The sequence below is a fragment of the Cydia fagiglandana genome, chromosome 24 (genome assembly GCF_963556715.1).
Source record: "Cydia fagiglandana chromosome 24, ilCydFagi1.1, whole genome shotgun sequence".
Classification (NCBI taxonomy): Eukaryota; Metazoa; Arthropoda; class Insecta; order Lepidoptera; family Tortricidae; genus Cydia; species Cydia fagiglandana.
Genome location: NC_085955.1, coordinates 9,368,510 through 9,385,928, shown reverse-complemented (window position 1 = coordinate 9,385,928; position 17,419 = coordinate 9,368,510). Strand labels below are relative to the sequence as shown.

At 38.4% G+C, this 17,419-nt stretch overlaps 2 protein-coding genes across 2 annotated transcripts in view; one reads left to right on the top strand and one right to left on the bottom strand.

Moving 5' to 3' along the window:
• The window catches only part of LOC134676431 (U4/U6.U5 small nuclear ribonucleoprotein 27 kDa protein), a 282,614-nt gene that overhangs the window by 215,845 nt on the left and 49,350 nt on the right, over positions 1-17,419 (bottom strand). The window lies entirely within an intron of this gene.
• LOC134676381 (uncharacterized) overlaps positions 1-17,419 on the top strand; it is a 43,799-nt gene that overhangs the window by 22,168 nt on the left and 4,212 nt on the right. The window contains exons 4-10 of the mRNA XM_063534754.1: positions 189-317; positions 3,955-4,379; positions 4,815-4,966; positions 8,919-9,046; positions 9,926-10,366; positions 15,737-15,877; positions 16,768-16,908. Of these exons, the coding sequence (XP_063390824.1) occupies positions 189-317; positions 3,955-4,379; positions 4,815-4,966; positions 8,919-9,046; positions 9,926-10,366; positions 15,737-15,877; positions 16,768-16,908 (1,557 nt within the window). The remainder of the gene's footprint in view (positions 1-188; positions 318-3,954; positions 4,380-4,814; positions 4,967-8,918; positions 9,047-9,925; positions 10,367-15,736; positions 15,878-16,767; positions 16,909-17,419) is intronic.

Sequence of the window (17,419 nt, the reverse complement as noted above, 5' to 3'; positions counted from 1 at the left end):
TCATGGTTTACTTAGATATCGATGACTAGAGGAATGTCACATTTGAGTTATGGGTTTAGTTGACTTATTGATTTAGCTATCAAATAAAGCACATATATATTTCTATATTATTATTTAATGTAATTAGAGATACAACAATATTTACTACTTTAAGATGACTAAATACTAATGTTTTTATTTGTTTCTAGCTCCAAAGTACTCCAAACCGCGGCCAGCAGGCAAAGAACACCTACACCCGGAGCCTAAAGTGGAATGTGTGGTTCTCCACCAACCAGAGACACCCAAGGTTGACGTCATCTTCGTACATGGACTATATGGTGAGTAATGGAATTTTATTTCGACACCCTTTATAATAAGCACATTACGTACCGTAAAATGGGGTGAGTTTGGTGAAATTTGACTTTCAAACCTCGATAAAAAATTATTTTTACATGTGAAAACTGAATGGTGTATATAATACCTAAGTGGTTCGGACGTTTGTATTTTATTTTGGGTAGTTCCATTTCATAACTTTGACGATAAAGAGGAAAACCCACCTCACCCCGTAGTGCCACTAGTGCCTCGTATTTGGGGTGAGAGGGTTTTTCATACAAAGGTGATTTTGGAAGATTGTTGGATCGATTTTTTTTATTATGCGTATTACTATAGCTCCATTTTAAAATGGAATACATTATTTTTGTAGCAGTAGCCTTAAAATCCCTTCTCACCCCCTCTCAAACCTTCTCTCCACATTCATAACCCACCTCTCCCCGTGAATACTACTCACCCCGTTTTACGGTATCCAAGCACCAGAGGCGTTGCAAGTGCGTTGACGGTCTTTAATACCACAAAATACCAAAAACCGGGCAAGTGCGAGTCGGACTCGCGCACGAAGGGTTCCATACCATAATGCAAAAAAAAAAACAAAAAAATATTATGTCCCATAGTTCTAAATTCGCTGACAAAAGAGACCCATGAGTGCACCCATATTTTTATATAAAAAACCGTCAAGTGCGAGCCAGACTCGCCCACCGAGGATTCCGTACTTTTTAGTATTTGTTGTTATAGCGGCAACAGAAATACATCATCTGTGAAAATTTCAACTGTCTAGCTATCACGGTTCGTGAGATACAGCCTGGTGACAGACAGACGGACGGACGGACGGACAGCGAAGTCTTAGTAATAGGGTCCCGTTTTACCGTTTGGGTACGGAACCCTAAAAATTAATTTTATGTACTGTAAAACGTTGAACGATATACGCATAGGTATTTCGCAACTCGTGTCGATTTAAAACGACAGTGCATTCCACAGTTTATATAGTTCATGAAGAAACGCACAGTTCAGGACTGCCAACGTGCCAACCAAGACATGTAGTAACTAAGACAAGTAAAATTGACAAATCAAATCGAAAATACCACAAATCATCGGGCATACCTCGCCAGCTCGCCTTAAGCAGTTAGATGTGGGTCGCGGAAGTCAAGACAATTCAGCATTGTTTCAGCACAATGGCTGACTTATGACCTGCGTTTAGTTGATTATGTTACTCAATACGAAGCTAATCTATTCTACAGTAAGTACAGTATAACCAAGTACAATATTAGGTACTATAATGCGTTCTATATATATGAGGACATGAATTAAAGGCGTGTCCCGACAGAGGTGATCAAATCGACCGATTCGATCACAAATGAAATTGGTGTCAATTTTCAATTTAATCACCAATTTTAGATTTATGGTGATATTAGAGCCCCCTAAATTGAAAAATGCCCCAAAAAGAAAATATTGGCGTCACAAATTGGTATTCTTGCGTCTGCACTGTCAGAAATAAAGCAAGTCTTTGACTAAAAGTTTAGTAGTTTTTAGGGTTCCGTACCCAAAAGGTAAAACGGGACCCTATTACTAAGACTTCGCTGTCTGTCCGTCCGTCCGTCCGTCTGTCTGTCACCAGGCTGTATCTCACGAACCGTGATAGTTGAAATTTTCACAGATGATGTATTTCTGTTGCCGCTATAATAACAAATACTAAAAAATAAAGATTTAAATGGGGCTCCCATACAACAAACGTGATTTTTGACCAAAGTTAAGCAACGTCGGGCGTGGTCAGTACTTGGATGGGTGACCGTTTATTTTTTGCATTTTTTTCCGTTTTTTTTTCATTATGGTACGGAACCCTTCGTGCGCGAGTCCGACTCGCACTTGCCCGGTTTTTTAGTAGTAGATTATTATGTTTTTAAAGAAGCCACAGAAGAAGACACAGAAAAACACACAGAAAACAAGTGCGAGTCGGACTCGCCTACCGAGGGTTCCGTACCTTTTTAGTATTCATTGTTATAGCTACAACAGAAATACATCATCTGTGAAAATTTCAACGGTCTAGCTATCACGGTTCATGAGATACAGGAGGCGATACAGCCTGGTGACAGACAGGACAGTGGAGTCTTAGTAATAGGGTCTCGTTTTTACCCTTTGGCCTTTGGGTACGGAACCCTGAAAAGCAAGCAGATGTATACGAAAGTTTTAATGGCTGCTAACATGATCTTTCTAAGTAAATCATTAATACGGTCCTAAATTACAGCAAGTTTATACAAACCCTATTAAAATGTCAGTTCGAATGGTAAGTTTAGTTCAAGTGATAGACAGACAGTAGACAGTGGAGTTTTTCACAGATGATGTATTTATTCTGTTGCCAAATGGTTGCCGCTATAACAACAAATAAATAAATAAATAAATTTAATAGGACATTTTTACACAAATTGAATAACAGCTAAGAAGGCTTGTGTTGTGGGTAGGTACTCAGACAACGATATATTATAATGTATAAATACTTAAATACATCGAAAACAACCGACTCAGGAACAAATATCTGTATAAATAAATGCCCTTACCAGGATTTGAACCCGGGACCATCGGCTTCATAGGCAGGGTCACTACCCCCTAGGCCAGACCGGTCGTCAAAACAAATACAAATACAATAAATACAAATAGGTACTAAAACAAAATAAAATATTTAAGTGGGGCTCCCATACAAAAAACATGATTTTTTTGCGTAATGGTACGGAACCCTTCGTGCGCGAGTCCGACTCGCACTTGTCCGGTTTTATAGGTTACTAAACCGGTGAAACACTTTAGCCATTGTCGTATTGTGTCGGACAGATATATCACAAAGCAAATCGCCGGATGTCGCTCTGCTGTGTTGATACGTGCCGTAGTTACGACAGTTTAATAATATCTACACGTGACTATAGATCCAGCTAGGCTATACCTACCTATACCTATAGGTACCGGTACCGGAGCTGAGGTCACACATACAAAGCGGGATTTTGAAATTATAGAAAGGATATAGGCACTATAGTTCGTTTTTTTTAGCATTAGAAATAAGGTAAACAATCTTGATGTGTCTTTTAATTGAAAAACACATTTTAAAAATAAGTTACGGCAAATATGTAACAATTATGAATCTAATACGATAACTTATGTTCTTCTGCTTTCATAAGTAATAGTTTTTGATTTTGAAAAAGCGTTTTTCAATTAAAAGACATGTCAAGATCGCTTACCTTTTTGCAAGTTCTTTCTAATGCTAAAAAAACGAACTATAGATGAGTTTAAGTCTAGACAATTTCGTTCTTCGAATTCGACAACTACATACGGCTCAGTACATTAAGTATACGGTTTTTCTGGCTGCTAAAATTTACGCCTGACATGAAATTCAGTTACCCAAGCACAAAATGTGCAAGGCACAGTAAGGTAAACCTACTAGTGCTCGACAAGCTAATGCCCAATAGATGACACCTTGCTGTCACATCTATTGACTATGACTTAAGTTTCAAGATGACATGTATTGGGACCGCGTCGAGCACCAGTAAGTTTACCTTACAGCGCCATCTGTTTCGGCTGTGAATCTATTAGATGGCACTCTTTAATATTCGTCGTTTGTTATTACCTATTCCTAATCAATTGATTGGTTGCTTTTTCCAGGTTCCCTGGGCAACACCTGGAGACAAGGAGAATGGAGGTCCAAATACAAAATAGAACCCAACAAAATATCCCTAAGACGACCCAGCTCCATCCCAGCCTGCGATTGCAACAAAGCAAATGTATTCAATGAAGATGCCAACAAAATTGAAAGTATTAAGAACAGTATCAAAGTAGAAAACGAAAATATACTCAATTTTAACGATAAAGAAATAACGTTTACAAAGATAGATGAATATTATAAGAGGATAACGGATGATGAAATGTTCATTACTGAGAAGTTTTATAAAGAAGATCAGTGTGAAGTTGTTGACAATTATGATACACAAGCGAAGTTTGTTAGGGATTTGTTTAATATGGAGAATTTGAAAGTGGAGAAGAAGGAGAATGATAATTGTAGATGTCGGGCCGAGGAGAAACGGTGTGAGGTAAATTTGTGAAATTTTCAGTTTTAGTTATAATCTTTAACATCTTCAAGCTTATTAATGAATTTTACAATACGTTTCTAGACGTTTCATGGCCGATTTTGGCTACATGACACTTCTTATATATCTAATTTTCACATGTATTCCAGACGCATCCTTAGCTAGAGCAATCTACAGATCATTACCTACTAACGCAGGATAATTTTTCGGCGAATGCTTGGTCAAATTTTACCTTGACACTATTGTTTTTATCTAGCCATGGAAAATCATCCGACCAATCGTCTCCATAGCAATTGCAGAAGTATTAAAGAGTAGTGTTCTTGCAAAATTCTTGGGGGAATGCTGAAACGGAACATATAGTACCTGCTTTCCGAAATGTTTCCAAATATGTTCATGAAGGTAATATAGAATTTATAATTTCAACTGAAGACTGTTTAGGTGGGGTGTGGCTGCATATGCGACGAGTGCTACTCCGCGTGCTGGCCTCGGGATTGGATCAAGGAGGACTACCCCCACGCCAGGGTCATATCCATCAACTACACCAGTGACCCTCATCTGTGGAGACCTCTGTGGATCAAGCAGTGCAAGAGGTATGTCGAATTTGGATCAATGTCTACCCCCACGCCAGGGTCATATTCATCAACTAAAACAGTGACCCTCATCTGTAGAGACCTCTGTGGATCAAGCAGTGCAAGAGGTATGTCGAGTTTGGATCAATGTCTACCCCCACGCCAGGGTCATATTCATCAACTACACTAGTGACCCTCATATGTGGAGACCTCTGTGGATCAAGCAGTGCAAGAGGTATGACATCATCATCATTATTACCTACTCCTGTTGGTATCGAGTCTCGATTAATGTCTACCCTCACGCCAGGGTCATATCTATCAATTACACCAGTGACCCTCATTTGTGGAGACCTCTGTGGATCAAGCAGTGCAAGAGGTAATGTCGGTATATTATGCTCACGTTTATTATTGCTAGGATTGGTATCTTCATTTGCATTATAACCAACTTTACATTGATTATCATCGTCAGTTATCATATGTTGCAGTAATGACTGCAAATTATACACATTAGGAACATAAGTTAATGATTAATGATACTAATGAGTATCATTAATCATTAACTTATACTAATGAGTAGTTAATGATTAATGATACTAATTAGTATCATTAATCATTAACTTATGTCCCTATAGGCATCGTGATTCATCATTCGTGAACAAGCGGAAATTCATCATCTGCATCATTTCAGTGTTGGTATACACCGTGTTTTATTTATTTCCGTTAATTTCAAGGGTGCATTCCTGAGCTTAAATCAAGTAATTTTCTCAAAGACACCGATATTCTAATTAACTCCATTTCGGAGATAATCAATAATTTATTTTTTTCCTATAGTGCCTCTACAAGCGTGTACACTTGCCTTAGGGCCGGTTTACATATTGATTAGTGTTTAGAATGAGTTCATACATTTGCTACTAAACTTAAGTACAATCTCAGTCGATCAATGTTCGAAATGACATTGATATGTCATAGATTTCAATTGTTTGGTTGAGTTAAATGTAATCCCTGTGTTACAACAACGCTATATGCTATATTTAATTACTTTTTAAACTTAATTTTTTTGGAAAAAAAAATGAAAAAAAATATTTTTTTTTGAAAATTAACTATGCCATTTAGTTATCTAAAACGTACTTAACCATACCCCGAAGCTAATGGAATTCAATAAAAACACGGTGTATATCATCAAAAATTTATTGAGATTATTTTTACTCCCCGGCGTCCTTCTTGTTGTTGCCCCTGTTATTGTTGTCCCTGTGTGTGTTGTCACGTCTCGTTTGTGTACCCACCTATGCTGCAGTATTATGGTAGAATGAGATAGCAATATCACTTGCTCCCTCTAACGCATGGCTGCGTCCCTTGGAGTGGCCGGCGTTGGCCCATCGTGTAGAGGAGCCATTACCTGTGCCTTGGTCTGCCCCCCGCGCCGCTCTTTGCGCCCCCGCTCCCCGGCGACCTTTGTATACGAGTATATCATTAATAAACTAGATTGTTTCAATATCATTGATAAGCCATTGCATCCACATGTTCTAGTGTGGTGATGGTGTCCATCCTACATTATCTATATATGTCTCGCATTATTAACACTTTTATCATTATTATTATCTCTATCACTACAATCTTATAACCTTAATTTTATCATTGAAATTCGATAACATACAGATAATTTACAATTTTATTGGTTCCGTACCCAAGCCTCAGTTATCTGTCTGTGCATGTCAGGCTGTTGGGATGAATCTCTAGTAGAAAGAAACATGGACTTATAAGATGGACTGCATTGTCACTTTTTTTGCCATACTAAATTGAACTTTATCACCGAGCTAGAAAGACGTTCGTACCAGACTAGAGAAAACGGTCCACTTGAGATAGCAAAGGTGGGTCGCGGTGTCTCACTCGCACGTGTTGCCAATATTAAAAATATACCATTGTGGTAGTATTTATATCAATATACTACTCAAATTAAATAACTTCTTATATTATTTAAATGCTATATTCAGAGTAAGGTTCTGATATCTTTTAAGAAATTTGTAAATAAGTATGATGTCAATATTATTACCTGATTTAACCAAGCATGTGGACAACAAAAAAAAACCTTTTATTTTGGTGTGGTAGACATTGTAGAAACTTTGAATGTTAATTGGTATCCCTCTCGTCATGACATGTTATCAAAACACGTGAATGCAAAATTTCCTAAAAATGGTGAATAAATGTTGCGTTAAAGGTTGTGGGAGTGAAAGAATTTCTAATTGTGGAATATTGTTTCACCAGGAAGCCACAATTATTACATTTTGCGATAAAAATACAAGACAACATTGTCAAACTCATTAGGGTGACTATGATGTCGGCACGATGAGAATCAGTGTTACACAGCTTTTATTAGGTACTTAAGTAAGTTTATATAAATAGGTATGTATTTATTTCGGCATGTTTAAATTGGTGAAATGAGAGCCAATACAGAATAAATAATTGCCAATATTGAAATCCAAAGTCCTTAAACATTACAGACACATTTATGCATTGTATAATAATAATAAACACATTGATAATAAAAGAAAAATAGAACTTTATCGTAATTTACTGACTTTTGGGACGATACCAGAAACGTTACTGGGAATTTACCCTCTTTGGAAAATTTACTAAGAACGGCACATCACTAATTTCTTTACATTTCACGACTCTTCTCTTTTCGCACAGGTGGCCTAGCACCGTGAACACCGAAGTTCGCAAATTACGGGCATCTTTCTCTTTTATTCCTATAAAGGAGTAATTACAGTAACAGAGAAAGATGCTCGCAATTTGCAAACTTCGATGTCTATGGTCCAGTGACAAGCGTCCTAGTTAAAAACGATAGCAAGCGGGTGTAGCGGACCCACGCGACCCTCAGGCAGTTACGAATTTGCCCTAAGACCGAGTAGGCCCGGGCCTAGGGCGGCCAGATATTTTGGGCGGCAGTCTATATGATGGGTGCTGAGAAAGGGGGGGGCGGCTAGAGCTTGCTATGTTGGGCTTGGGGCCTAAGGCGGCAAATACTGTATGTAATTCCTCCACTTCCTGTCCTGAGAGCCGACCCCGTTGCGTCTTTGTCGCACTTGTAAATTCGTACGTAAGTGTGACAGAGAGGCAACACGTCGAACATGGTTCACAGTAGACCCTCTGGTTCTGTCAGCATATTTGTCTCTCTATCCCTCTCACTCATACCTGTGTTCTTGACAGACGTTACGGCGGACCACCTTCCTGACGATCGACCATGTTCGTGGTCCAGTACCTACGCCTACTAGTAACAGCTTTTCTTCTTCACTTGGTCCCTCAATACTGAGGATCGTGACATCATATCCTTCTGTTGAAGACCAGGTTCCTCCATAGGGTTCTCTTCCTCGCCAAGCGCATGGCCTCGTGCAGTTTTAATTGCATAGGTGCCGTAATGTGGACACACCATTTAGAACAACTAAATTAAGTACCTAAGGTTGTGTGAAGCGTTTTACAGAAGAGAAAAAACTATATCCATCCCTTTTTAGGCGAAAAGACAGTATGATTTCTATTACTAATATAACTATGCACGATTAAGAAAAGATCCTGGTCAAACTATATATTTAAATGTTATCCTAATATCCCACATACATAAGACGTATGGTCACCCTAATTAGAAAGAGATACAACGGCCCACCTTGACTATCTCATGTGGACACACTTTTTGGCCAATGTCCGCCATCCAGTTATGTTTAATGTCCATGGAAAGAAATGCTCAAAAAGTAGGTTTTAAATATTTCTATTACAGTTTAATATTTGCAACGTATTTAGCTTCTGTTGCGTGTCCATCTGGATGATCAGGGTAGAGTGAAGATTTTCGTGACAAAAACTATCCTAAGATATCATTCTACGGGATTCAAAATATCTCAAATCTCAAAATATGTCAAATTAATTTGCCAGACTAAATATGAACTTAAAATAACTGAAATATGAAAATGGACTCTGATTTCAGACTGCACCTGCACGAGCGAGCAGAACAGATGATCGCACAGCTGCTGGCTCTGGGGGTGGGGCAGCGGCCCATCGTGTGGGTGGGCCACTCCAAGGGGGGGTTGTTCATCAAGCAGATATATTGTGAAGGTAATCTATACCTACAGTAATAGCAATAGCTCTAGTGAAAAGGTATATAACACATATAAGTTTTAAACAAATTGTTTGTGAATTGTATTCCTTTTCACTAGCTAACAAATTTGTCTTTAACTTTGTTTTAACATGTCTTGGTACGATAAATAATACCTGATACAATTATTTGCGGACGTGCGAATCAAAGTATTTTTTTTATTTCGTTTCCTTATCAGAATCGTTAGCGTTTTAGATCCAGACTTAATCCGGACTAATGTTAGAATGATAATATTGATACCGTAAAACGGGGTGAGTAGGTTTCGCGGGGAGAGTTGGGTTATGAATAGGGGAGAGAAGGTTTGAGAGGGGGGTGAGAAGGGATTTTAAGGCTACTGCTACAAAAATAATGTATTCCAATTTAAAATGGGGCTATAGTAATACGCATAATAAAAAAAAATCGATCCAACAATCTTCCAAAATCTTTTATGCCTTTGTATGAAAAACCCTCTCACCCCAAATACGAGGCACTACGGGGTGAGGTGGGTTTTCCTCTTTATCGTCAAAGTTATGAAATGGAACTACCCAAAATAAAATACAAACATCTGAACCACTGACTATATACACCATTCAGTTTTTAAATGTAAAAATAAAATTTTATCGAGGTTTGAAAGTCAAATTTCACCCAACTCACCCCATTTTACGGTATCTTCGAACTTATATTATTCGTTGCGTCAAAATAATAACAAAACTCACTAAAACTTTACGTATTCCATCGGGAATTTTGTATAAAAATAACGCTAGCGATTCTGAATGAGAAAAGCCTAAAAATATGGCTGACTTTATAATTGAAAAAATTGGAAAATAAGTTTTAGTATTACAATTTTACTTTCATTTCAGCTTACGAAGCCTATATCGAATTACATGGGAATCCAAGTGGAGAAATTAATGATAATGTGGACATAAAACAAAACTGCGACGAATACGATAAAGACAATGAAATGAATCACAAAACTGACAGCAATATTGACAATAATGATATGATCATTAAAGATAAGGGTAAGGATGAAATGGGTGTAAAAGAAAGACATGATGATGAAATGGGTGTAAAAGAAAGACTTGATGATGATACGGGTAAAACAGATCATGAACAAGTTTATGAAGAAAGCATAGAGTCTAATAGAAATAAGGATAATGATAATTCCAGGAATATAAATGATAAGAATAATTTAGGATTAAGATATGATGAGGATGATATTTATGATGATAGCTCAGCTAGTGAAAGTACTTGTGATTTGAGACAAGAAATGGATAGAAATAAGAGGTCTTCAAACAGAAAAGGTAAGCATAATGTTTAATCATTTGTCTAAATTAATAATTGGTTAATTACTTAAAATGATTTTTACAAGCTTTTATTTAGTTTCACCTGACCGTTGTCTGTCTGTCTGCCTGTGTGTAATCAAATCTTGCAAGTTAAATTTGATCCACTTCCCGGTTATAGATTGAGCTGAAATTTTGCATACATGTATAAATTGGATGACAATGCAATATTATGGTACCATCGAGCTGATCTGATGATGGAGACAGGAGGTGGCCATAGGAACTCTGCGATGAAACAACGCAACCTTGTGTTAGGGGTTTTTAGAATTGTCTCGATGAGTATTAGTCGTTTGTCGTAAGAAAAGTACAGTCAGCGATAAAAGCTTGTACCTACCAAAAATGAAATTTTTGCTAAAAACTTATTTAATGTTGGCAACTGAGGAACTTTGTTTTTTCTCAACTGATTTTGTAAAGGAAGGTAACTTTTGTGCTGCCAACCTTCCTTCCCTATCCTCCTATGGCCCAAGGTCCTACCTATCCCTAGTAGCATTTTCGTTGGGGCCCACGGTGCCAACAGTAGGGAAAACGTTGGGATGAGGTTCGTTCCGTAGCCAACGTTAATTTAGTATTGGCCCACCATCGCATTAACCAACATTCGCTGTGGCACAGATGCCCAACAATGGGCCTTTGTGTATTTTGGTACCGTTGGCTAAACAACGATAATATCCGTTGGCCCAATGATGACATATATCGCATTTACCAACATTGGCAGTGGCAGTGATGCCCAACAATGGGCCTTTGTGTATTTTGCTACCGTTCGCTAAACAACGATAACATTCGTTGGCCCAATGGTGCCGAATACCGCATTTACCAACATTGGCTGTGGTACGGATGCCCAACAATGGGCCTTTCTGTATTTTGGTAACGTTGGCTAGTCAAAGATATTATCCGATGGCCCAATGATGACAAATATCGCATTTACCAACATTGGCTGTGGCACTGATGCCCAACAATGGGCCTTTGTTTATTTTGGTAACGTTGGCTAATCGACGATATCATCCGATGGCCCAATGACGACAAATATCGCATTTACCAACATTGGCTGTAGCATTGATGCCCAACAATGGGCCTTTGTGTATTTTGGTAACGTTGGCTAATCAACGCTATCATCCGATGGCCCAATGATGACAAAAATCGCATTTACCAACATTGGCTGTGGCACTGATGCCCAACAATGGGCCTTTGTTTATTTTGGTAACGTTGGCTAATCGACGATATCATCCGATGGCCCAATGACGACAAATATCGCATTTACCAACATTGGCTGTAGCATTGATGCCCAACAATGGGCCTTTGTGTATTTTGGTAACGTTGGCTAATCAACGCTATCATCCGATGGCCCAATGATGACAAAAATCGCATTTACCAACATTGGCTGTGGCACTGATGCCCAACAATGGACCTTTGTTTATTTTGGTAACGTTGGCTAATCAACGATATCATCCGATGGCCCAATGACGACAAATATCGCATTTACCAACATTGGCTGTAGCATTGATGCCCAACAACGGGCCTTTGTTTATTTTGGTAACGTTGGCTAATCAAAGATATCATCCGATGGCCCAATGACGACAAATATCGCATTTACCAACATTGACTGTAGCATTGATGGCCAACAATGGGCCTTTGTGTATTTTGGTAACGTTGGCTAATCAACGATACCATCCGATGGCCCAATGATGACAAATATCGTATTTACCAACATTGGCTGTGGCACTGATGCCCAACAATGGGCCTTTGTTTATTTTAGTAACGTTGGCTAATCAACGATATCATCCGATGGCCCAATGACGACAAATATTGCATTTACCAACATTGGCTGTAGCATTGATGCCCAACAATGGGCCTTTGTGTATTTTGGTAACGTTGGCTAATCAACCGTATCATCCGATGGCCCAATGATGACAAATATCGCATTTACCAACATTGGCTGTGGCACTGATGCCCAACAATGGGCCTTTGTTTATTTTGGTAACGTTGGCTAATCAACGATATCATACGATGGCCCAATGACGACAAATATCGCATTTACCAACATTGGCTGTAGCATTGAGGCCCAAAAATGGGCCTTTGTGTATTTTGCTCCCGTTCGCTAAACAACGATAACATTCGTTGGCCCAATGGTGACGAATACCGCATTTACCAACATTGGCTGTGGCACGGATGCCCAACAATGGGCCTTTGTGTATTTTGGTAACGTTGGCTAGTCAAAGATATCATTCGTTGGCCCAGTGAGCACAAATATCGCATTTACCAACATTGGCTGTGGTACTGATGCCCAACAATACCAGTTGAGTTTGCTTGTGGCGTCACTAGATGGCGTTACTGTCTCCAAACATCGAAGTTATAGTTATTTTCTCGATTATTCCGGATATAATCATAATATTTTTTTAAAGTAACTTATAAATCTAATAGCTATAACTATAAAATTTATACATAAATTTAAAAAATTGTATTTTACCAACATTTTCTCAATTTAAATCTCAAAAAACATAAATCTCGCTTACGAAGTTTCAAAGTGCGGTTAGTATATATACAAATTAGAGTGTATAGTAAGTGTACTTGCTTCAGCAGTACATATACTAAAATTGGAACGTACAGAGAAGATTAACAGCAACTGCTGCCTAGGGCCTTCATGTGGATACAACCAATGCCTACCGTAGTGTAATTGTAATATTTATCAGCAAAGGCCCAACGTCGTATTACACAACCACTTACCTAACGTAGGGTAACTGTAGGACTCGTAAACAAAAGCCCATTACATAATTAGACTGTAGGCACACTATAAATTACACAACTATTTACCTACGGTAGTATTGTAAGAATCCTACACAAGGCACAACGTTAAAGTTACAATGTTGGCCCTTTGTGGGACAAGCTGTGTTGGGCCTTCAACCTGGTACACGACTACCTACCGACCTACCTGACTTGCCGATGGGTAATTGTTGAATTTGCAAACAGAAGCACAACGAAAAAATTGCCCTTTTTTATTTTTTTGCAGTTGGCCCTACAGCAAGCCATACGGCCAAATGTAACAATTAACCAACCATCAAACAAATGAGTATAGGCCCAACCACGGCCCAACCAAAACCACCACCGTTGAATAATTGTATGATTTATTTAAATAGGCCCAACGAAAAAAATACTCTAATGGCCCTCTGTTGGGAATCTTCGGGAGGGCCTTTGTGGTCGGCCCTCCAGCAAATCGTACGGCCAAATGTAACAATTAACCAACCATCAAACAAATGTGTATAGGCCCAACCACGGCCCAACCAAAACCACCACCGTTGAATAATTGTATGATTTATTTAAATAGGCCCAACGAAAAAATTACTCTAATGGCCCTCTGTTGGGAATCTTCGGGAGGGCCTTTGTCGAGGGCCCTCCAGCAAATCGTACGGCCAAATATAACGGTTGCCCAACTAATACGTAAACAAAGGCCCAACAAAATCCCTACAAGAAAATGCTATTAGGGATAGTACTGCCTCATCGATGAAATTTAAACCATATTCAATTGGAACAGAGTTGCATTTCTTTTGTTACGTGAAATATTCAAACAAATAAAAATCAACCCTACTACCTGTACTGTAGGTCCAATTTTCATTGGAATATTTAGGGCTTTGTTTTGTATGGCTGGGGCTATAAATTGGAATTTCTTTATTGACCACCTCATAATCCAGTAATTTCCATCTATTTCCATTTATGTGTTGCCCACGGGTGGCTTTATTTTACCCACGGAGAAATACAGCCAATACGGGAGGGCCACGAAGGCCTGGCCGTCGCCGTCGCCCACTAGTGAAAACGTTTGGAAGCCTAAACTAATTTATACATTACTTACTTAACATACTTATCTTAATTTTTTTAGCATTAGAAATTAGGTAAACAATCTTGATGTGTCTTTTAATTGAAAAACACAATTGAAAAATAAGTTACGGCAAATATGTAACAATTATGAATCTAATACGATCATTTATATTCTTCTGCTTTCAGTAATAGTTTTATATTTTTATAAAGCGTTTTTCAATTATAAGACATGTCAAGATCGCTTACCTTCTTGCAAGTTCTTTCTAATGCTAAAATAAACGAACTATAGGGTCGGTTGTACCAAACTGTTCGTATCGTTAAAGAGTTCGCTAAATTTTTATTTCTGGAAAGTTTCATAGTAAAGCGCCGGGGCGCGTCGGCTGATGTTGATCAGTCTATCAAATGTGCAACTGGCCCTTAATAGAAGTTAGCTTCATACCACCAACCAGTCCGTAGATGATCATAATAGTGGCTTAGCGGTTGGCTTGAGTTAATCAAAATCAGAATCATTTATTTTGCTAGAACATTACACAGATGGTACAATTTGTCATGTCAGTAGATGGGTTACATGAATGCATGTTCTGCCACACTTGGCATGCAAAACTTACACTAAGTAATATATTCAGCCTAAGTTTTACGATAACATTACATTTCTATAACTAATAATTCGATAATTCGGAAGCTAAGAAAATTATTATTATACAAATTTAAATAAAATATTATTATTAGTCAATTTCTCAAAATATTCCTTCAGTAAATAACATTTTAGCCTTTTTGTGAATTCATTTAAATTATTGCACTGTTTTATGTCATTACTTAAAAAATTATAAATTTTGATTCCATTGTACTCAATACTTCTTTTAAAATGTATATAATTATTTGATTTTGGTAAAATAATATCGTTGTTATTTCTTAAGGCATGCAATCTGTTATTGGATTTTATCTGGTAATTGAATTTGTTTTTGTAAATAAATATGCTAACCAAAAAGATGTATAATGAAATGACGGTCATTATCTTATGTTTAACAAAAAGTGGGCGACAGTGTTCCAGGGGCTTAGCTTTATCAATACATCTTACAGCTTTCTTTTGTAATATTAAGATAATATTTATTAAACGGTGGAGTAATATACCTAAGTAAAGAAAGAGTGGTGGAACTCCATACGTTTTCTTACCAAAACGCGTGTTATTTCGTAGTCGACATCTAGCGTCAAGTAGCTGAATTTATCAGTACTGCTAGTTGATAATAGATGTCTCGGCAAACGAAAACTAATGCTCAACAATTGTCAGCTGATATTATAACCGGATTAACTGGAAGTCTATTTTCAACCCCTTCTGCTTATAATATTTATTTGTATTTATTTTATATTAATTGTTTTAGTAGTAAATTTTTCGTCAGTTGTGACATCTGGTGTTAATAGTTCCACTACTTGACGTTAGATGTCGTCTACGAAATAACGCGCGTTTAGGTAAGAAAACGAATGTATGGAGTTACCGCTCTTTCTTTAAACTTAATTTTCCCTCCCCAGAAGACCTGTCGAAGCGTGCTCAACTGTGGTCCCTAAGCTCTGGTTTCATGTTTTACTCGGTGCCACATCGCGGCTCGCCCCTCGCTGACATCAAGACACCCCTGACGGCGCGCTCTATCGAGTTACTAGAGATGGGACAAGGTATGGACCCCACAAAGTCCAGTTTTCTTTAGAGTACGGTCTTCTACAATAATAGGGAATATTAGGCAAAGCTTTGCGTAGGTGGCACCGCTAGCACATACAGTAATAAATAAACTTTATTGACATCATCAATGACAAATCATCACTAGGTTAATCACATGGTCTACCGTGAAACACGACAATCGAAAGTTCGACTTCTGCCTCTCTGTCACTCTTGCCTATTCTATCGATAGAGAGGCTGATAAAGAAATTTAAATTTGCACGTTTCGCGGTAGGCCACCTGTAAACAAACCGCCTCGATGCATAGTGAAAACTTGTCATAAAAGTATGTATGTTACTCTACGGTTTACTAAACAAATTAGTGCTGCACTCTGGCGGCAGAACAATGCAGTAATACGCCATATTGTGTTTGGGGGTTTTAGAATTGTCTATGTGAGTATTAGTGGTCTGCGGAAAGAAAAGTACAGTCAGCGATAAAAGCTTGTACCAAATTTTTTTTTTCTCTTTATTTTGGCACAAACAGTCATTACAAAAAAGATACATTGAAAACTATTACATATAAGATTGATAATACAGTGCCGAAAACGTTGTAGATTATAGTTAATATTGTTGTTGCAACGGACCTGAATTATTTAACTTAAACTATAAGAAGAAGTACAATTGTTTACTACCTACTTAATATCTAGCGTGTTGCTGGTACTTATGTTATACATTATTATTACTCACTTTTGATTGTATTAATCGTAACTATTTAATTTATTATTGTTTTTCAACCCTGAGTGGTATTGAAAGCTCTATTTCGTTGGATTCTTTGTTGTAAAGATACATAATACGGGGAATAAAACTGTTTCTAGTGTAAAAATGAAATGTTTGCCTTATCGTATCGGCAGACTGCTCGCTGGTGACGGCGCTACACTCGCGCTGGCTGCGCGCGGCGGCGGCGGCGCCCCCGCGCGTGCGCAGCCTCGTGGAGACGGCGCGCACGCTCATGGCCGTGCTGTGGCTCCGGATCGTCAGCGCCGACTCTGCTGGTATGATCTGTTTCTGCACAACCAGGGGTGCGGAACTCCTGACTTCGGCCAAACTCGGCTCAGCATTGCTCCGAGCAATTATTAGGGTTGACACAACTATGTACTTTTAAAACATATCTGTACGGATATGATGGGCGTTCTTGTCCACGTGACAGCGTGATAAAACGGTGTCCATCACTTTCTATCCCACGATGTTAAAAAGTGACAGTTATTTTATCACGTGGATAAAGATGGATAAAGCCGTCCATAATACGCCGGCTGGTGTTACAGTGAGCCTTTTTAATTCCCCATTTTAATAAAACTATAGATTTTTAAGCGATTCATATTCGGTAATTCCGGTATTGACGAAGAAAGTTTCGGTATTAATACCGGTATTGTGAGAAGTTCGGTATTTTGGAAGCCCCAGGACCAGGCGTGGCTCACTCCGCGATTTCGTCACTTTGCTACAGGTAACTAAAAGTCCATCCGTTCGACCCCAATTTTGGGGTTTGCCATAAGCCGCGCCTGGCGC